The sequence below is a fragment of the Streptopelia decaocto genome (assembly GCF_964273445.1).
Source record: "Streptopelia decaocto genome assembly, chromosome: 5".
NCBI lineage: Eukaryota > Metazoa > Chordata > Aves > Columbiformes > Columbidae > Streptopelia > Streptopelia decaocto.
The window spans coordinates 47,255,160-47,276,070 of record NC_138659.1 but is presented as its reverse complement, the minus strand read 5'-3'; the positions used below and the strand labels follow the sequence as shown (position 1 = coordinate 47,276,070).

General features: G+C 38.2%; 2 protein-coding genes and 1 long non-coding RNA gene across 18 annotated transcripts in view; 2 read left to right on the top strand and 1 right to left on the bottom strand.

Moving 5' to 3' along the window:
- The window catches only part of SHLD2 (shieldin complex subunit 2), a 37,684-nt gene extending 28,357 nt beyond the window's left edge, over positions 1–9,327 (top strand). For 11 of the 13 annotated variants that reach the window (XM_082052870.1, XM_082052877.1, XM_082052880.1 and 8 more), the window contains 4 exons: positions 844–1,050; positions 1,997–2,231; positions 5,871–5,986; positions 6,564–9,327. In XM_082052870.1, coding sequence (XP_081908996.1) covers positions 844–1,050; positions 1,997–2,231; positions 5,871–5,986; positions 6,564–6,736 — 731 coding nt within the window. In that variant the 3' untranslated portion in view covers positions 6,737–9,327. The remainder of the gene's footprint in view (positions 1–843; positions 1,051–1,996; positions 2,232–5,870; positions 5,987–6,563) is intronic. The other 2 variants (XM_082052873.1, XM_082052874.1) reach the window with 2 other exon arrangements.
- LOC309439814 (synaptotagmin-15-like) lies at positions 9,070–20,371 on the bottom strand. Of its 4 annotated transcripts, none has more exons than XM_082052884.1 (8): positions 20,255–20,371; positions 16,789–16,987; positions 15,936–16,114; positions 15,136–15,431; positions 14,165–14,335; positions 13,527–13,647; positions 12,408–12,587; positions 9,070–11,051 (listed from the first exon to the last, which is right to left on the bottom strand). In XM_082052884.1, exons 1-8 carry the CDS (start codon positions 20,259–20,261, stop codon positions 10,915–10,917), a joined length of 1,290 nt encoding a protein of 429 aa, XP_081909010.1. In that variant the 5' UTR covers positions 20,262–20,371; the 3' UTR covers positions 9,070–10,914. The 4 variants fall into 4 exon arrangements, with proteins under 4 accessions (XP_081909010.1, XP_081909012.1, XP_081909011.1 ...); XM_082052886.1 differs by having other exon boundaries at positions 15,969–16,114; XM_082052885.1 differs by having other exon boundaries at positions 15,936–16,111.
- Positions 10,914–12,341, top strand: LOC309439815. The gene is made up of 2 exons (XR_014184074.1): positions 10,914–11,129; positions 11,182–12,341. It is a non-coding gene; the product is annotated as an uncharacterized lncRNA (long non-coding RNA).
- Positions 20,372–20,911: the final 540 nt, after the last annotated feature.

Sequence of the window (20,911 nt, the reverse complement as noted above, 5' to 3'; positions counted from 1 at the left end):
GACATTTTTTGGAGTATTTTACTGTAAAACACTGTCTGCCAGCAGACTTTTCAGGAGCTTGCAACTTTAGCAAGTTACTACCAAAAATCAGACTGATCCAAAATATTAAAATATTAAAGCATGCTAATAAAATGCTTGTACAGATACTTGAATATATGAAAAAAACCCAACCAAACAAAAACAACCAACCAAACAAAAAAAACACCAAAACAAAGAAAAAAACTCCAGTACTTTTCTAACCTCATTTCCAAAAATTATTTTGGCTCAAACTTTCAACTTGAGTAAACACTGGAAAAAATAACAGTCTAAATGGTTATCAGGTTTGATTAGTAGGTGCATACTGGATTGCTATAACAAAGTGAAGGACAACCCTAAATATATTACTCTTCTGTAATCTCTATTCTTGAAGTATTTATTAGAGTCAATTGGAAGATGGAAAATGAATTAATATTTTAAAATCAGAACATTAAACAGGGACATATTAAACATGGAAGTTGATTAATAACGTGAAGGGGTTTTTTCTTCTAGATATTGACAACTTTTAATTATTAGAGCTGACAAGAAATTTCACAACTGGTTTGTTTTTCAAAAAGTTGAGTTGTCTTGAAAGCTGAATACACATGAAATGAAAGCATCATTTGGTTATGGGAAAACTCATGCCAAGTTTATAGGGAAGGGAAAATGAAAGGCCCTATATTTCATCAGGCTTGAAATACAGTTGCCAAAACCAGTCATGAAAATGCCTTGCTGATTTGTTTCTCAGTCTTATGGGTGACCTTGGATTTCTATAAATTGAACAACATATAGAAAGTAACTTCTTCTGTTTGCTTTTCTGTTCTGTAGATCACATATGGGACTTTAAATACCTTCTGGTCCAACACAGTTCTGTCTCAGGTGACTTTGAACTGCACACGACTCCATGGTCATCTTACGAGTGCTTGTTTGATGATGACAAAAGGGCAATTGAATTTAAAGAAAAGTTTCAGAAAAGCAAAATGTCCCATATGCAGGTGACAAAGCTCTCAGCACATTTGGAGGAAAAATGCTCAGGTAAAGTTGTTATCCATAGCTCTTTAATAGTCTGTTGTACAGTGGATAACTATGCAAAATAGATGTTCTGTTGATCAAATAAATGTGTGGTTTGGTTCTTGTGCATGTGATTTTTTTTGTTGTTGTTGCTTTGGTTTTGGTGGGGTTTGTTTTAAGTTGGCACTGTTCTGGGAGTCTGAATTTATTCTGGAGGCTGCTGCTCACTATGCAGCCAAACCATGAATAGAGCCTTCGTTCAGTGAGCCCAGAGGTGAGATCGGTGGTATGTGGTACCACACAGAGATAGCTTTGGAACATAGGGAGAAATGCTGCCTGTTGTTGTTCATGCCAACAAGTCTGGTAATGATGTGTTTAATCACTGAAAGTTTGTCAAATAGTGTTTCTTCAAAACTAGAATTCTCTAAAGCAGGAGTAAAATAGCTACTGCAATTGAAAACTTCTTATGAAAGAACAAAGAATACATGTTAAACAATCACCCCCTCCCCGATAAACCTAGAAGATTGCTGAGGTTGGTGTTAAACATTAAGGAGTAACTGAATGAAGTTGGTACTGCAGCATCTAACTGTAGTTTGTGTATAAATAGTGGAAAGCTAAGTTGTTGAGGCTATGCTTTTCAGTTTCTCTGAGTTAACTTGGAAGAAAAGCAATTGGAAATTATTTGCACAATTCTAATCTCTTGATCTCTTAGATTCTTCTATATTGGCATCTACTGCAATAGTAACTAAAAATGTAGTACTTCTATGCATTTTAAAATAACACTTAACCAAAATGATTTTTTTTCACTGTGTAAGTAATCTCTAAAAACATAAGCACATGCTACTAAAGGAAAAAATATCAAAGTTTCATTGATAATTATTTTGGTTTTGAATCATCTGTAACCCTTGCTTATGCTTTTGGTTGTAAATAAAGCTGAATGCAGATTTGATTGAAATTGTTATTTTTGTAGGAGTGATTCACGTGAAAGCCCATATCTTAGAACTGAAGTTCACAATTTCAACTGGTCAGTACAAGCAAGTCATCTTCCGTGCCGACACTTCGCTGGAGTGTGTTTTGGCTTCTCTGCCTATGATGACGTATTCAGGTTGTGCTAAATGTGGTTTGGAACTACAGGCAGATGAGAACATGATCTACAAGCAATGTATTAGATGTTTGCCATACAACCAAGTAAAAACATTCTACAGGTAAACATGTGAACAGTTAGGGAAGTAAGCTACAATTTTCTCCATTTTAAGTTCCTTCATATATAAAATCTTGTATTTAAGATGTGGTTAGCAATTTCTGGTTTTCTAATGAATTTTCACTGATCTGTTGTTGAATTGCTGTGTTATAGTGCCATCATGTATAGATTATATCCTTCATTTAAATCTAACTTTTAAATTTCTTTGAATACTTCATCCTACAGTAATGAGTTCTACTGTGTCAGTAAGCTAAGGTAGAGGAGGAGCTTGAGGAACAAAGGAAAACTTCTTGAGTGTCTTGTTTTGACCTACGTTTGAAGTAGGGTGAACACACAACCATATTTTTAAACTGATTAATCAATTTTAGCCTTGCAGAAATAATAACAAATGTTTTCAGTAAACATGCACATAGAGAGCAGACATACTAACTTATCAGCAGGTGGCACTGTGAGACAAGATGTATATGCACATTTACTTAGAGAAAATAAACAGATCCAGGTGGTGTAAGAAAATCATTATTAGCTAATTTTCTAATTCTTAAATTTATCTTGGACTTTTGAAATGTAAGTATTGTAGCAACTTGAAAGATGTGTAGGTAGAGTAATCGAGACAATCAGATGTAACAGAATTCTAGAATATGTATGTTTTCTACCAAGATTCTGTCTAAAATTATTGCTAAACTACTTCATAGTGAGTTTAATGAATCATTGCATACTTGATAGTTTCTCACTTGGCTTTGATTTGAATACCAGAATCCCATTTGTCTAACGAGATCAGTGACTTTGTCTTTTTTTTTTTTTTTCCTCAATGCAAAATAGTCTTGTATCTTTAAATTTAGATACTTTGTGTTTTCCTATGAGGGAGGATTAAGTGCAAAGAGTTTTTTCTTAACTGAAAAGATTCTCCGTCTCTTTCCCAAGATTGATCTCTAATGTGGTCCTGGAGGACCACAACTTACTCTCTGGCTCAAAAGGTGATAGAGAAGTGATGAAGTTTTCCAATGTTTATATTCTCAGCATGTGATGTGGGACTTAAATGCACAACTTTTTCAAAGAGAAGGCTGTCATTTTTTGCACTGAAATTTTGCTCTTAGTCAGAATGCACCTCCGTGGTTGTATTTCCAAATTCGGTATTGTAGGATGACTTAGTACATTTACATCATAACAGGAGAAAAATCAGTCTCTTTTGCTAAAGAAATAGCTTGTTGAAATGAAATTAACTTATTAACTACATGTGCTGTTGTAGCATGGTTGCACTGCTCAACAGCTTGATTTGTCAGTGGTTAGTGTAGTCTTGTTTATAAAACTATGCATGAGTAGAAAATTACTTTTTTTTTTCCTGTAGTTTGCTAATTCATGTCCCCTTATCTCAAATTGGTTTTAGTCCTTCAATAAAAGGGATTCAGTGTGCTGTATTTCTATCAAGGCAATAGCTACCAGCATCTCATTGGGACTAAAATCTGCATATTGTTTTCTACTTAGTATGAGAAATTGTAATAATGCTAAACACTGCAGACTTCTTAAAACATAGGATTAGTCTGTAATTTGATTTGCTGCTTTGTGATTCAGAGAATGTAGTAACTTATTAATTGAACATACTTTTTTTAAAGAGTGTGAATATTTAAGAGATTAAATAGACACCATGGTAGGAAAATAGATATTGTGATAAGATCTTGGTACTTAAGAGACTTACATAGCCTTAAAATGTAGGGTGTCAGTACTGTGGGTCAGTGAAGTCATCCCCTGTCATCTTTTTCCTTTGAACATAAGAGCCCAGTTTTGTTAATCGGCTGTGATTCTAACGAAGCTCATCTTTTCTTTCAGATGTGGAAGACACAAGCTTAAGATAGATGCACGTATAGATGGTTAGATAGCTGCTTTTTTTCCCTGGGTTAAATGCCCAGAACATTGAACACTTTAGTAGTAGCAGTCATAATGAGGCAGAAGATCCTAGAAACTTTTACTTTACATAAATGGTGTCATATACTATGTGTAAATATTTCCATATTCTTTTTGAGCTAGGACAATATCAAGCTGGAAGAAACAAACAAAAGAAAGACAAGGAAAAAATATTTTATATTTCAGAGCTCACCTCCTAGATTTCAGATACCACAGATGGGTCCTTGTTTCTTACATCTGGTTTTGCCAAACTTTGTTCCTTAGCATCTTTTCCCTGGAATTTGGTGTGATGGTAACATTCCCTTCAGATAATTAATTTTTCAGTCTATACCAATGAGTGTCACTTAAAAATATGAATGTTTTAACAGTAGTAGTAATGTGGTAAGAGATTCCTATATACTTGTGCTCAACACGGACTGAATCTAACCCTTCCATACTAATGGAAAAGCCCATTTCACTGGCATACTTCACCAGCTTTGTGTACAGGTACCAAAGATTGTTTACTCAGTAGTCTCTAGGGAATATTTTGGTAGAATTCTGTATGCTTTGAGTGAAATTTAGTAATATCCTTAAATATGTTTAACTGTTTACAATTATTTAAATTAACCTCATTAAAACCAGTTATATTTAAAAATTAAAGTTAATCACTAAATTGCATTTTCTGTGGTGCTAGTGAAAGAAAACCAACAGTGCTAGGTTCTGTTTTGGAGACTGTGTTGGATTTATTTTCTCCTTATGACAGTTCACTTTTGTTAAAGTAAATAAGATTATCTGAAGGAAGACTTAGATGGCCTTGAGAACAGAGTATGAACTGAGAAACAGGTAGTTGGTATATAGTAATCAGGAATTAAGCCACATTTTTTCTAATGCATCACTTGGTTTGTGAGTTACATCCTGTAGACCACATTTGCGTATGGCTTTGAAAGTTTTCAATTTTACAACAGCTCTTAGTATGTTTCACTGCAAACATATTTAATTATACTGTTTCCACAATGTTAATTTAGTATTTCTGAAAATCATAATAACTTTCATGTACTTCAGTATAAATTGTCTAAACCAAAATACATGTCTTCAGAGATAAAATAGCAATTCTCCACAATTATTTGAGAAGCTGAGCGTACTGTTAAGCTTTCTCTCATGAAGAGAGCCAGCAGTCTTTAATGACTACAGATAGTGTGAGCCTTGGTTTCTGTCTAAACCAACAGATTGGAAATAATCTGACAGATAATCTGACATGGAGTTCTCTTATCTCTTTTGATCATGTTACTTAAGATTATGAAATTTAGCAGTAGCTTTAGATCAACAGATGGCGAGTCAAATGATTTGCCTACTGGGAAAGCAGCATATTTGCAGTTACCTGCCTTTGTGCCTCACAGGCATTCAAATTAGGGCTGTTAGGTATATTCTGCATCACACTAACTAGATTAGTCTGTTAGTAACACACTCCGATTGTCAGTATGCTGAAGTACTGACTGACTGTCCTCTGTGACAGTGCAGCTCTGCTGACCTCTTGAAGTGCGTATCTTGTCCTGTTGGGAGCATCTCTTACTGGAAAGTTCTGCACTGAAGATGATCGTGCCTTATTTTATTACTTTATTTGACATATCATGTTTGGGTGCTTTTTTTTTTTAGTTGTTGGTGTTATGTTTGGAGTGTAATATCATGTTGTATTACTTTCAGAAATTTTGCTGCAATCAAAAAACCATAGCAGCTAACTTTCAAGAGTCTTTTTTTTCTGAACTAGACCTGCTTTGATGACGGTAGAAGATGAAGGATATGAAATTTATGTTCATGTGGTGTCTGAGTTGATGGAAAAAATCTTCCTCAACATTCCTGCAGACTGGCTGAACAGATTAGTAGGTACTGTTTCATGAGCTACTTGTGATAAAAACAGGCAGCAAAGTTCAAAATGGAAGTAACATTTTTAATTGTTGGCAATTTAGAACTGGGATGAGATTGTTCTGGAAATATGACAATTGCTCATTGTATGATACAAAAAAAATCTCAGAGAACAGTTGCTGACAAACTCAGAAGTTCAGAGTTGAGGTAGTAACAAGAGTTGAGTTTGTTTAAACACTTATACATTATATAGCCAAGTATTTAGTAAATAAATGAATTCCTTATGAAAAATAGAATTTCTTGATAGCTGGCATGCTTTCACGATGTAAATAACTGAGCTGTATTTCAGACAGGCTTCCCTTGCTAATCCCGTTTGGCTTCTTGAGGTGTTTTACATGATTCACAAGTGTTACAGTTTAATGGGAAACAGTCTTTGCACATTGTTGTTAAAAATTATTTTAAAACCAAAAGCTAATTTTCTATTCAGATGTTGAGCTATGCTTCCAGTAAGTCTGTGTAGCTTTCATGGAAGTAGAACTTGAATGTTAAGTGCTATTATGAAAATAAAGAGTACATTAGATTGTTCTGTCTTTTGCAGTGCCCTCCTCAGATATAACCTACAGCACAATAGTAGCAGATCTGTGTCATTTGCTGCTGGCAGATACGGAAGCATCCTATTTGTTGGAAATTAGGAGCCATTTTGTGCTAGATGAAAACAGCTGTCCTCTGCAAAAGGATTTCCATCTGCTAAATTTTCATCCTGATCTTTGAAGCATTGACCTCTGCTGTAACTGAGTAACAGAGACCATAGGAATACACAGATGGCAAACAGAAGAAAAATGAATTAGCTCAAGGAAGGAAATCTTTTTAAAAATACAAGAAAGGATTTTGGTTTTAACTTACACGCACACACAAAGGACTGGTATGGAATATCTGCTAATAGTCTGTACTGCTGCTGTAATACTGATAAATTGTTATAAAGTATTTTTTTATACATGTAGTTTTCTTAATAAACTTTTATGGGGTATCTGTTTCCCTTTTCTCTCCAGAAAAATTCACTAGCATTGAGAGACTGAGATTTTCTCATATATGGTAGATTAGATGAAGACAGCCACAACTCGGTAGTATTATTATAGTTATAAGATTTGTTTGTCTTATCCTATACCTTATCTGTAAGCTGGTTATGTCTTTGCTTGTTTTGCTGTTGTGTTTCGTTTCCTTCTTTTTAACAGCAGAATTTCTGCCACTTACCCTCAGCAATTTTGCTGCCATTGTTTTCTGTTGTAAAACAGAACCGTCTCACTGAATTTAATGTTGTGCATCTAGAAGTTGTTGCACTGATTTATTTAAGAGGTTTTAAACAGCTTAAAATAATGCATTCTTTCATGGACACTTTAAATGATTTAGTTGTTGTGGTATTTATCCAGCATAAGCTGGCAAATAAACTTCATCACCTTAAGCCAATTTAATCAGTTTAACGCTGGTCTGCAAAATTTTCTCCTGACTTGGTCAGATTTAGAAATGAACTTAATTCTTTTTGAAGTCTTTAGTGTATTCTGATAGGGATTTTTATTGGTAGAAGACTGAGTAAATGATGACTTCAACTGGCTTCATAAGTAACAATCTCATAACTGTTACTTTTGAATGTGGTTAAATCTATAGATCAGTATTTTCCCCTGATATAAATATCTCTCTCTGATATAAATTGTGCCTCTTACCCTGCAGCTTACACCAGGCTCAGTATGAATCACGTTTGCTGTCTGGCTAGGTCCTTGCAGATCTTTACCTGCACTGTTCTCATTTAGGAAATCAGTTTCCACATAGACCTTTCAGCTGTCCTCAGGCTTCAAACACAGAACTGTTCTCAAAAATGAATTTGATAAATCAGGTTGTCAAATGTATCATAATACAAGTAACACGACTGTTGAACAGCTTTCATGTGCTGTTTCTTGGAAGTGGCTACTTAAAATTGAAAAGCAGTGCTTCTTGGTGCTGGTTTGGATTCTGTTTTTGTATCTTATGTGAAAACAGTTTGGGACTGTTAGCTTTACTCAACACCATTAGAAACCTATGTGTAAACCATGTGTTTTCTTGTGTACCAATAAAGGGGAAAGTAGTAACATTCATGATCAGTCTGGCAGCGAGAGAATCCTAAGGATTATTGGATGACTTTGAAGAAATGAATTCTCAGCTGAAGTGTCACAAGGTCACTTATTTAACTACTTGTGTACTGATCAATATGGTCAGATTCTATAGATAAACAAGTTTGTGCAGCTCTGCTACTCAAAGCAAACTTAGTCTCCCACTTTAAGCCTTAGCTGTCCTATGATAAAATAAATCCCCAGTATTTTTGTCTATCCCTGAAACAGTTTCTGGCAGTTTTGTCAACAAGCATGGAAATACTGATCTTATGGCAGCAAAATCAATTTACTGCTGTGCCACGATGCCTGAGACTAGTACAAGAAAGCACAGTGACACCAAAAACTATGCTCAACACTGGCACCACTGATGTGCAAATCAAGTGCAGATGGTGGGACAAAAAGTCCAGGAGAAATTAGGTAGCTGCTTGCAGAACAGATATGCTGCAAATCCTCTGGAGAGGAAAGGGAAGGTAGAGAGTGAACCACAAGGGAATATAAATACTCTGCTTGAGTAGTGGTAGGGCTTCTCCAAGATCCTGTTCTTTAGAACAAGAATGTAACCATTATTGATGTCTGTTCTAAAATGGTAGTAACTTGCTGCTCACTGTCATTTGAGGGAGTTGTGCTATCTCTAAATTACATGACAGATTTCTTGCAGAGCTTTAGAAGTTCCTGTATTTGTAAATAGTAATGGAAAGTACTGACAAAGGTGTCACATTTTGTATGATCTTGTATCTATTTTGTGTTTTCTGTGCCATGTGCTTTGGTAAAACTCTAAAGTTTTTTAGGGGAAAAGAGGCACTGTTAGGCAGTGAGAGATCTTACAATCAGTCCTCCTTCATCTGAAGAAGGACCTTTCTCATTTACTTCACTTGGATGACCTTGAGCAAAGTCAAGTACGTTGATAAGTGCATTTAAATATGTTTCTTCATCATTTTAGCTGGAATTATCACACACACAAACTGGAAGTATTGGTACTTTATAAGAAGCACAAAGAAAAAAGACTACGTTAGTACAATGCATTATTTTATCACTTGGACTATACTGTACATCAAGTCAGATCACTTCCCCCTTTAGAGGTATTTATGTTAATAGACACTGTACGTTACATGCATCTTCTGCACAAGCTAGTAAACCTGTCTGAAACATTCTTAACAGTTTACTTTTAACATCTTTAATGTTTATTGGTATGATTTAAATAATAAAGAGGGACATAATGTATCTGGTAAATTGCTTTATCTTGTAGTAATATAGAGTTTATATATATTATTGTTTTCGTTCCCAGTTTGAGCATGTTGCCTATTAGATGGATTTCCCCCCTCAGTGATTTTGTAGGAGTAAAATTTGAAAACATCTCTTTGGTGTTGGGGGTGCTGGCATTGTTCACTTAACAGAGAGAGAATGAGGGCTGAACACTTTGTGAAATTCAATTAAATGTAATGAGTCTAGGCACACCTTATATCCAGTGGTGCCGTTAGCAAGATGGACTGAGGGTACCAGGGAACATTTCAAATGGGGGATCAGGTGAAGTGGAATCTGTTATTTTACAATTCCTCTCAGATATATTCTCGCTCATGTTTCCTTTAGATTATAACAATATTATCGAAATGGAAAGTGTTCTCATTTCCCCAGAGAAGCCTCATTTTTTAAAATATATTGAATTAATTAATATCGTATCCTGTTTGAAAGGAAGCTGGCTTTATTGCAGCTGTAGAGATTATGGTCCTTTTGGAACATAATTATACAAAATGTTTTGCTGCAATAGTCTGTGTGTCTGGTTTATGACTGTACAGTGTGAAAGGTACAGAGTTCAGGTCTGTTGTGAACAATCAAGAAGAGAAGAATGTCCTATTTATTTTGATTAAAAATAATTGCTTTGAAAGATTTTACAGAACAGCAGGTTACTTAACAAAGAAAACTCTTACCACGAAGTGCCCAGGACATAGGTCTGTTTTAAGCTAATTGGGTTTGCAATGTGAGAATGGTCAAACCCAAGGTTCTTGTAATCAATGCTGTCTCCAGCAGAGACATGTGTAGTGAGAAATACAAGGATGGAACAGGTCCGTTTTATTACTAGTACTCTAGTACTCCTGCAAGCTTCTGGTCATTTGTGACTTCAGGACTTCTTGTATGCTTCTCCTTTAGTGCCAACACCAAGTGTTGTACGTTGGCATGAGCTGAAAACGTCTAACTGAATTACTGCAAGACATACGCTGTGTTGAGGGACATGAACAGCTGCTTCTAGGCTTCTGATCAATAAATACTTAGTACTGTTCACCATGCGTGTTGAGAAGAGGTTTTTAAATACAATGCTGCTATTTAAAATTAATTGTAAATTTAGTCAACATATGAATATTTTGGGCTTGTCTGTTTTGGCATGCTTACTGGGCTTCCATTCCGGTTGGTGAAGCTACTCTGTCTGGTGATGCAGTGCAGTGGACGGTAATGCCTGGTATCATCACTGATAATTCTTAAGTCATTCTGGGTTCCGTCCAAACGATGGATGATCATTTGTGCCTGGAACGCAGGACCAAGAATGGGAATTTACTAGTCAAATAACTAATACTGGGAGATCATGTTTGTCTTCCTGTTTTGTTTACTCTGCTCCATGTCAATTAAATTGGAAATATATGTAGAGGAGAGGAAAGTTAGAGTTCCAGCCTACCAGGGTCCAAATCTTGTCTTTCTGTTTGGTCAAGGAAAGAATTTGCTTATTTTATTCTTGTCCAATTAGGAGCATAAAATAGTCAGATTTCGTATCCTTTATCTCATTTATTTGTGGGGTTTTGTTTGTTTTATCTGTGCTGTTTACGTGCTGTAACAGAGAGCATGCCATCGTTTGACCGACTCTTTGGGTTTGCTGATCATTTCATTCCAGTGTTCCAGTTCTTTGCCACGGCTGTACATGAAAGGTCCAACTACTACACGTCCTAGCAGATGTGTTTCTGGGGAAAGAAAAGGGAGTTAGTGATTAACACCTCTGAGTGCTTCTCTGAAATCCTTACCTAAGTTAGAGTATTAATGTGCATGTAAGTAATTACTTAAATTAAATTAAATTAAATAAATTAAAGTAAGTAACGTGCAAGTAAGTAATTAATGTTCCAAAAGTTATTTTTAAACCGAATTTTTCATCAATAAATTCACTCTAGGTCTCAGGTTCTCCACTTTCTACATGCTAAGGTTCAGCATTAAAAGGTACTGCAGTATGTGGGTATTTAGTCAATTCAGGCCTGCCCTATTGTCTGCACTCTAGAATAAGTTTAAGGCACACAGATGTGTATCTGCCCAGCCCCTTTACCCCAAGTGTGCTGTGATGAAAGTGTGCCCTAGTTTTTGGCAACAGCAGTCTCAGTAGGGTTTATAAGGTCCTCTAGCTTGGGAATGAATGGGTTTAGTTAGAGAGACAGGAGTTGCAGTGTGTGGGTGGGCACTGACCACCCTCTACCACTGAGCAGATAGTTTCTTCGTGCCTGAGCTTTTCAGCTGTGGATGGGGAAAATAATTCAAACTTGCCCTATGTGAACTTCAGAATGTTTGTAAAGCGCTTGGCTGTCTGCAGGTGAAAATGATGAAAGACTCCAGTACTGATCCTAGTTCTTGTCAATCCTCAAAGCCAAAGCACCTGCCCAAAAGTCTCACCTAAAGGAATTTTTCAGTAGTGCATGAATCCAAATGAGGGTGTTAATGTTTCATGGTTGAGGTGGTGTTTGTGCTGTAAGGAAGATGTTTTTCTTGCGAACAGTGGAAACATTGAATTCTGATTTGCTTCTCTAAGCAGAACTCCTTAATGGATTCTCTCATAGTAGAGGTGACCTCAAGCATGAGGTTTTCTGGCAGAGAATGGGGATGTTTGTAATCTCTTTCTTCTTTCTCATTGCTTGAACTGCTGTGATAATTAAAATTCCTGTTCCTCTTTCGAATTTGGTTAGGAACAGTGAACGGCTTCACAGTTCTGGAGGCTGGGGATGACATACATGAGTGTTCACAGAACTTAATTGGACAAGCTCGCCTTCTTAGGATGCCAGAGTTAAACAAAATTAAGGCACTTTGTACTTGCACTGATGAGTCTATGGTTATTTTATTAACCTCTTTCGCGAAATTTACTGTTAGCTTCTGAAAGAGACATACACTTCTTGCAAATGTTGTTCTACTTTTTAAATAAACAGCCTATAAAATGCCCCAAACCTTTTATGTGTTTTATGATTATTGCTGAAAATAAATTGGTTCCTCCCAGGTTTAAATGTGTCTGCAATATGTAAGAGATTTATGATATCTTAACGGTAAGAACTTATATAGCTTACTTTCTCCCTTGATACTCTGCAGGATGGATAGACTCAGGCTTGCTGTGTCCAGCTCTGTCTGGTCTGCCTTGAAACTGAACATTTCATTATACACTGGATTGGGAGATCCCAAAACAGCTGCTGTCTTTTTACTTTTGATAAATTTATTGTGGTTCATTAGTGAGACTTTGACGTACACACCTTAGAGAAAAAGAAATTCAAGAGGAAAATACATCAGAGGCAGTTGGGAGAAGGCTTAAGGAATTTCTTGCTTTCAGGAATCTATATTAAGTATAAAATGGGATCATCAACAATTCATGGAACACACATGGCAGCATGGTAATGTGTAACATGAAGCAGGGAGTACACCAAGTCCTTAGGGTGCAGTTTTGCAGTGCGCTTCCAATTTAAGAGCTGTTAAAAGTAGCAGTCATATTCTTACCCTCCATCCTTGGTCTTGTATTCCTTCCTCTGTACCTTCCCTTCATCTGACAAGAGGCTTTTTTGAAGGCTTAGTTTGTTGGGTCAGTAATTAATTTAATATATTTGACGACACTATTGTTTGATCCAACACGGGAGGCTGTGAGGGAGGAGCCGTGTCATAAGGCTGCAGCCTGTGCTTGGTTTGGGTACGTTTCAAGGGAACAAATTCTTCTAGTCAAAGAAGAATCCTTAAACAAAAGGTTTTACTAATGACTTCTAGCCCTGTGGTACGGGATTCTGTAGAAAATTTGAGGAAAAGATCTATGATCTCTGCTCGCTCTTCTAGAAAATATTAGAAAAATTGTGTGTGAATGTGGCATCAAGAACAACAAAAAAATCATTTGCTTCCTGAAGGCGACCTGTATTGAAGGTGGACTGGAGCACAAAGGGACGTTGCTCGCTGTACTAAAGCAGGAGAAAAAAAATGCTACTGATGATGAGACATTATCAGGAAACAAAACCAAAACATAGCAGAACTGAGCTATCAAAATCTAATTACCATAGTAACAAAGTATGCCTTGTTTCCACTCAGATTAAATCACCCAGATGTTTACTTGTTCTTTTCAGGGTCACTCAGTGCAAGCCTGGGTGGACAGATAAGGAAGGAGCAAATTAAAACGGGAATTTTGGAGCTGATAGACAGGAAATCCCACTTACTGACAGCATGGCTCTCCTCCCGGAGCTTCAGTCCCCTTGCCCTCAGAACCACCACAGTGAGACGGCCCAGGTAGTCATTGTAGCTGAGGGAGAACTGGATGTCCCCATACTCTGAAGGTGGCTTTAGAAGCAGAAGAACACTTGTCAAATATATCTGGAAAACTGTCTCTCCACACAGGCAAATAATGGGGGTGAGGGAGAAGTTCTCATTAAGAGTTTCTGCCGTACTAAGGCATGTGAGTGAATTTGCAATGGCTTTATTTTTATTTATGCTGTTGTAAGATTTGATAGAACCCATTAATCAGCCTTCCTGAACCTTTGAATTCCTGTCTCTTACAGATGATGCCTGTTTCTTTGCCTCTTCTGCTTTTTTCTGCTCTAATTCAAAACAGAAGCAAATAACAAAAGGTACTTTCTTACGTAACTCTCTCCTAACTCATGTGATGGCTTCCGAGCAGCTGGATATTCCCTGTGCAACAGCTTTAGAGCTGCAGGTTGGCAGGATTGGAATTCTGATTCCAAATGTTTATCAAATATTTTTTGTATTTGATACAACAGATAGCTACTTCAGCTGTACACTTCCCATATTTGTAAGATGATGGAAGTTCCACAATGCCGAGCAGTCTAGTATCACATACCTCCAAGTTTTGTTTTTCCAGATCTCTCCATATGACTAGTTTGTTGTCATCAGTTAATGTTTCATTTTTCAGTGGGAAGGTAACTTGGCCTAGCAGATGATGCTGCTTCTGTTTATTAACATGATAAACCAAAAACTTCAGAGTCCTTTCAAGCAACATTTTACTGGAAACCTGTACAGGAAAAGGAATAATATATTAATAATTATAAAACATCTGACACTTTTCTACTCTAGTGTTGACTTCAAAGGAAGACTTTTTCAAAGTGTGCTAAAGGTAGGTGGAGGCTTCTGTTGATTATTTGAAGTCCACTTTCTTAATTTGCCTAAAGTTTTAGCTATGCAGGAGTCTAAAGATCCAAGCTAAAATAGAAGGAGTTCATTTAAAAAATGTGAAGTTAGCTGGTGGTTTCTCAACTCCTACAGATCTAGCGTCATGTGATGTATTCACTTCAACACACATTTAGAACTGTAAACATTTATTTTTCAGATGTTAGAAATACAAACTTTTTTGGTTTTAAAGCTTTTATCTTGTGACACCTGCTTGAAGCCTCTTGGCGTAGGGAGCCAAGCTCCTAGCTTTACAGCATCGTACAAACAGCACACAAGGCATCTCACAAGTTCTAGTTTCTAGCCTGCTTCACAGCACAGAAACTAAAAGTTATGAAACCATTAGTTCAATACAGGTCGCTTCTGGACTCCTAGATCTGCTGGGCTGAACTGCTCAGCCATAGTTCAAACTGGAATTTTCATCATTCCCAGGGCAAGTTCTGGAATCCTCAACTTTGGTGCAGACCACAAGGAAGATCAGTAGCCCAGGATCTCCAGAAGCCCCAGTAACAAATCTTATTTCCAGTGGAAACAACTTATATCTTGGTAGAAGTTTGTAGAAAATTACTTTTCAGAAAACATGTACTGTAGTTTGACAAGTCAATATTTACAAACAAAAATCTGCTTCATCAAAAGGACAAGTACCTGAAAAACAAAGTTTTCATCAAACTGTGGGTTAAGGGTTTTATGTTTTGTTTTGGACTGCAAGTAGCTTCTTTCATCAGGCAGCAGGTAGACTTTCACAAATGGGCTACAGGAATCAGCAGGAGGCTGCAGATTTCTAACTCTGATCAAGGAGATGAGGAGCCTTTCTGACTCTTGCTCATATTCCATGGAGAACCAGAGGCGGCCAATGTTGCCTTCAGGAAAATCCATCTCACTTTTGTCTTCAGGAAACTTGTACAGCTCTGGGTTAATGGTCCCTACAACATAAGCTCCAGCTTCAAGAAATAAAAAACAAGCACCCTCAGATTAGTCTCAAGACCATAGCAGGCATTCTTATAACTACTGCTGTATTAGGGAAATCACATTAATCTCTTATTCATTAACAGTTTTTGCATAAACTTGGCATTTTAATTCCTTTTCCCTCAAATTTGGGGGAGTAGCTGTAGGCTGCACCACTTCTCTTTCTCTTATTCTTATGACTGTGCCTTGATAGTTCTGGGTATGCATTGTTGCAGTCTGCAACTGGTCTCTGCTGTTTCTGGAGACAACAGATATTGCTCATGCTGTTCCTTCACAAAACACAGGAGGAGAGGTTGTCTTGTCTACCATATATGTGAAGTCCAACAGCAGTGGGACCAGAATGGCTACATTCTGGTTCAATTCCTATATATATATAAATACGTATACATAAGTGTTTAGGGCTTGTATTGTGTAACACTGTCTGGTGTGCCCGCAGTAAACATACTTCATAAGAATAAAGTTCCCCTTTAGAAGAGTACCTTTACAAAGTCCCGTTTTTGCAATGCCATTACCCAAAGAATGAAATGATGACCGTGGCCCAGACTGAGCAATCATGGAGGGGTCAGCGTCTTCCTGAACCTGCTCTTCATTTGTCAGGTTAATCCAGTCTTGCCCACGCAGTGTCGGTGGAATGATAAATGGAACGCTTCTGGATCTGCTGAAGATAAGAACAGCTACTGACTCTTCTGGTTTAAATATGGAAACCAAACTTGCTAACAGTAATAAGCTCTCACCATTTTGTAAAAAATCTAGAGAGATGCATAGGTAGAAAAGGCAAATACCAATCATTTTGCAATTTATTTATATAATGCCTAAAGGTCCAGTGAGGGAAATCAGATCCTAAATCTTCAGACAAACCCTTTTTCCCATTATTTTATTTTAGAATTGATCTTTCAAAGGAAAGGAAGAATTAACGGCACCTGCTTGTTTTAGAGCCCCCAAGCCCTGCAGTAGCTAACTTTCTAAGGGTCTCCTTTCTGAACTGAAGTCCTATTGCTTTTTTCTCAGATGCTTCATTATGAGACACCAGGAGTTACTCTGGAGCACAGGCCAGCTTTGTCTAGCTAACAGATAAATCTGTCCATGCACTAATTACTCTTGAATGTGTTATCTCTTTTACATAAATCAGAAATAATCATTGCATTCATAGTTACAGAAAGTAGTATTTTCCTAAGAGAACGAAACAGAACATGACTGATCTTCTCACATAATTTAGGGGTCTAATTTATTTCTGAGCATTAATATATTTAGATCACCCCTTCATTTGAGATTTGACAAGTTGAAATAAATTGCCAATATTATATGCTTTTAAAACGAAACAAAAATATGTACCTTGTGCTTTTCAGTTGAATTTCAGAAGCTGACTGATCCTGAAAAATACCATTTGTGTTTGTCATTTGGACAGGACTGGTGAGCTTTTCATAAGAAAGGAGGTAGCAAAACTTCCTCCAGAGAAGGTATCCAGTTATTCCCATGAGAACAAATAGAAGGATCCCTCCTATTACACCTCCAGCAACAGCAACTGCTTGTTCTGTTCAAACATAGAAGCACAGAAAGCATCATAGGAAGATCAAAGTTATGTATGTTTTGGGGTAGATAGGAATATTAAAGCTGACAAATGTATTTGATTTGTGTACCAAAATGATTTTAAAATGAAACATTTGGCTCATGTGCACATCTTTGTGCACATGATGCATGATGCAGCACCTGAAGATGTATGGCATCAGCAGTGAGAGATTAGAAAGTATTCAGACATGCTGGCAATGACTGCAATGTAAGACACTATAGACAGGAAAAAAACAAAACTCAAGGAGTTCTTTGGGCTTTAATTTTACGTTAGCATAAACGTTTACCTTAGTATGACAGATGTGCTAGAGCTTTCATAACAGAAGGAAAAGAAAAACCAGGATCACCTAATACAAAAGGTCCCATTATTTTTGTTTGGTTTGTTCTTCCACCTATTTGTCTACGTTGAACTGAGACCAGATCCTGGCACAAGGAACAAAGCAGAGCTGGGTGGTTTTCTTTCTGAGGATGCATGTGTTTCCTGATCTCTAAGGCCAAACTTCAGCATGCATTAAACACTGTTTCCTGAATCTCGATTACTTCAGATAAAACTGAATCTTGTATAATTTGGGTTTTGGTTTTTCCACACTAATAAAATTGAAAATGTCTTTAATATGAATATGAGGAACTCTGTTGTGATAATTTCTCACTAGACCAAGGGTAGGCAGTTGATAATGGGCTCAGTTATTTGTTTTCTCAAGTTTGCTGAGTGTGCTGGAGTAAAAAGCTGGGAAGACCACTTCTGCACTGTGCCTCACACCCAGCCTGTCTTGGCCTTACCACTGAACTGGTACTGGTGCATCAAGACGTGACCAGGTCTCAGCTGAGAATTGATCCTACCAGAATATCCTCTGCCTGAAAACGAGCCCAAGCTGCAGAATTATCTCCCACTCTGCAGCAGTGGGAGGCAGCGCAGGACCAGCTGAGTCCTCTCAGTTCTCAGGGTCTCCCCTGAAACTAAAGCAACAAAGCGATCTGATGCTTTCTCACAACGCAGTTTTTCTTCTCCTCTGCTTTTGGGTAGAGATACCTGTGATTATACTTCATTCCTCTCTCCTTTTTGTCTGTCTGTGCTTGGTAGATACCTTGTAGTTAGCTACTTCTGTAGGATGGTACAAATAAATAACAACAGTACAAGCACAAAATAATCAGTCAACACTAATAGCAGTTTCAAATAAGAATTCAAAACTAATTTAATATAGTTTGATTAGAGCTATAAAGAGTATAGGAAGTGAGTTACTGATCGTTTTCACTGTTGCCACATTACAGTAAGTGATATGAATGTCCTTCAGCTACAGAACACTTATGTAATACTGTGTGCTATAAAATTAACCTGGCCATAGTACCTCAGAGGCCTTTATCTGATCCTATCTCATTTTCCTGCCTTTGGTACAGTCACAAGGGATAACTTATTTTTGCAGCTCCCCTCCAAGTATGTTGCCTCAGTTATCTGTAGGAATTGGCTGGATACTTCCCCATGAGTCATATAATCACTCATGTCCCCCAGCACCACGGAGCAACCACCTTGCTCATGGCTGTACCACAACAACAGGCACTTTTCCGTCCTTGCAACCAGCCAGTGGGCTGAATGCGTTTTAGCACTTAGACAGACTAGTGGTACAATACATAGTACTAGTCCGGGACTTATTCTGAGGAACAGGGAACAAGTACCTATTTTGTTTGGGTTAATATTAATACAGACACAAGTCTGGCTGTGCTACACTGGTAATGTAATGTTTGGAGTTTTGTTTTATGGTTTTTTTTTTTTCCCCTAAGAATGCACAGTATGAGGAAATGCTGTTCCTCTTTGTTTTATACGGTATGCTCAAGTGTGTCTCCGGTCACATTGCCATTTTATTACCGCTTAAAAGGCCTGATGCTGAAAAAAATGCTTTAGTTTAATGTCCACAAACATAATAGAAATTAATGGTTCACTTCATCCAGGTGTACAGTAATACAAATGTTTATATGGCTGGTGGTTTTACTGTCTGACATAGGTACCTCCACGGTTAACATTTAGAGCAAGCTCAACAGGATTCTGCCTGTTTAATGTGTCCTCTCCATTCCCAAATCCTTAATGCTCTCAGCAGCACTCCTGTGTCCCCCATAACCAGGTTGTCACCCTTTACCGTTAAGGACAGTAAAATGAAGTGCACTGCAATGCAATATATTGTACAGCAATTGTGCACTGATTTTAGAGTAAGAGAATGAGTTTCCAATCACTTTGTTAATGAGTTTATGTACTGAATTTGTTCATTGCAGAATGATGTTAAGTATTTATGACCTATTCACTCCCATTGGCTCAAATTCTGCTTTTTTATTTTTATGCAATGATAGATACAAGGTGAAGTTTTACCCATATCAGTAAAGCTACCGATGCTTTAATGAAGGTAAGGAGAATTTGGCTTATTTTTATTCCATCTCACCTGTTAGATCAGCAAAAGAACCAGAAGCTTAGGGCACAATGTAGCACTAGTCACAAAATCCACCACTGAAATTAGTTGAATCCATTGTGTGCAGGGAAAAAATAAGTATCTTTTTAAATAACTACCTGTCATCATAAGAAACTGATGTATTCTGCTGTGGTGCAGAATCATGGCAAATGGAGATGGAAGAGACCTGTTGGACCACTTCATCTCCAGGTGGCCCTTTCTGGGGGACTGTCCACCATTAATAGGTAGTGGGTTTATCCTGGCACAGAGAAATGGTGGTGATCATCTTCTGTCCCTTTGGGATTTGATTCCTTTTTGCTTAGTATCTGATGATATGCTTTTAATGAGCTTTTCTTAAACTTTGCAGTAAGCCTTTTGGAGTTTTGACCAACCAGTTCTCCATCAAAAGCTTTAGTCCCTATATATTAATAAATACTCAGATTTATTAACACTTGCAGTATAAGCATATGTACAGTATAAACTGTATTATTCAGGATGGGGAGTAAATTCTTGCTTGCTACGTGAAGCTGTCCTCGGAGAGCAAAGCGCCCTGGGTGGGGAATGAAGATGGGGGTGCCTAACAGACCCCTGTTGACAGCACCGCTGCCTTAGCCGGCTCCAGAAGCGGGTCGGGTGAGTTTACAGACCCTGAGTTCATCGGCAGGCTGGACATGATTTCTTGCCCGAACTCCCCGAAGTGCCCGCACAGCGGCGGGAGGTTCCGGGGGTCCGGCAGGTGCCCGGCCCGGGGGTAGCGGCGGAGGAGCCGAGCCCTCCCGTCCCTCCTCCCCAGCACTTACCGGGCATGGGTGCTCGGGTCCTGCGGTCACGGCCTCGGCCCCATCTCCTCCCGGTCCCCCTGGCTCGGCCGCAGGCGGCGGCCGCCCGTGTGTCCACCGTGTGTCCGCCGTGGCCCCGCTGTGCAGGGGCCGGGGGCAGCCCCTCCCCGGCCCGCCCCTCGGCTCACGGACCGCACACGGGGGAGACGGGAAGCACGAGTTAACACGAAGACATCTGTGGTTCCCATCAGAAGAAGGGAACGGGACGTGTTCGGAAGAAGTTCCAGCCCTACCCGGGCTCCCCGTGCCGGGCACTGCCGGCCCCAGCAGCGCGGCCGGGCGGGGGGCACAGCCGGGGAGGCAGGTGTGGAAACAGGCGGAGAAGTAGCTGTTGTACCAGAGAAATCTTCTGTCAGCCCTAAAAAAACCTGTGCGACATTGGCTATATGAGAAAACTTCAAAAACTACAGTTATGCTCAGAAAAAACTTTGGTATTAGTAGCTTAATTCTGAAAATCCAGGTAGGCAAGAAATCAGCATGTGCTTGTTTTAGACCTCTGACAAAATACATAAGCACAAAGGAACGCAAACTCTACTTAGGCAATTGCAATTACAGTTTTTCCTATTTGTATTTATAACTTTAATGGTATTTTATCTCTTGTGTGTGTAATAAATATAA

Excerpts from the sequence above, each read along its gene's own strand:
- LOC309439814 (XM_082052884.1), bottom strand. Across the intron at positions 14,336-15,135 it reads ATGAAAACTTTGTTTTTCAG|GTTTCCAGTAAAATGTTGCT; the intron begins GTACTTGTCCTT and ends TTTCCTGTACAG. Across the intron at positions 13,648-14,164 it reads TGGAAAAACAAAACTTGGAG|CCACCTTCAGAGTATGGGGA; the intron begins GTATGTGATACT and ends CTGCTTCTAAAG.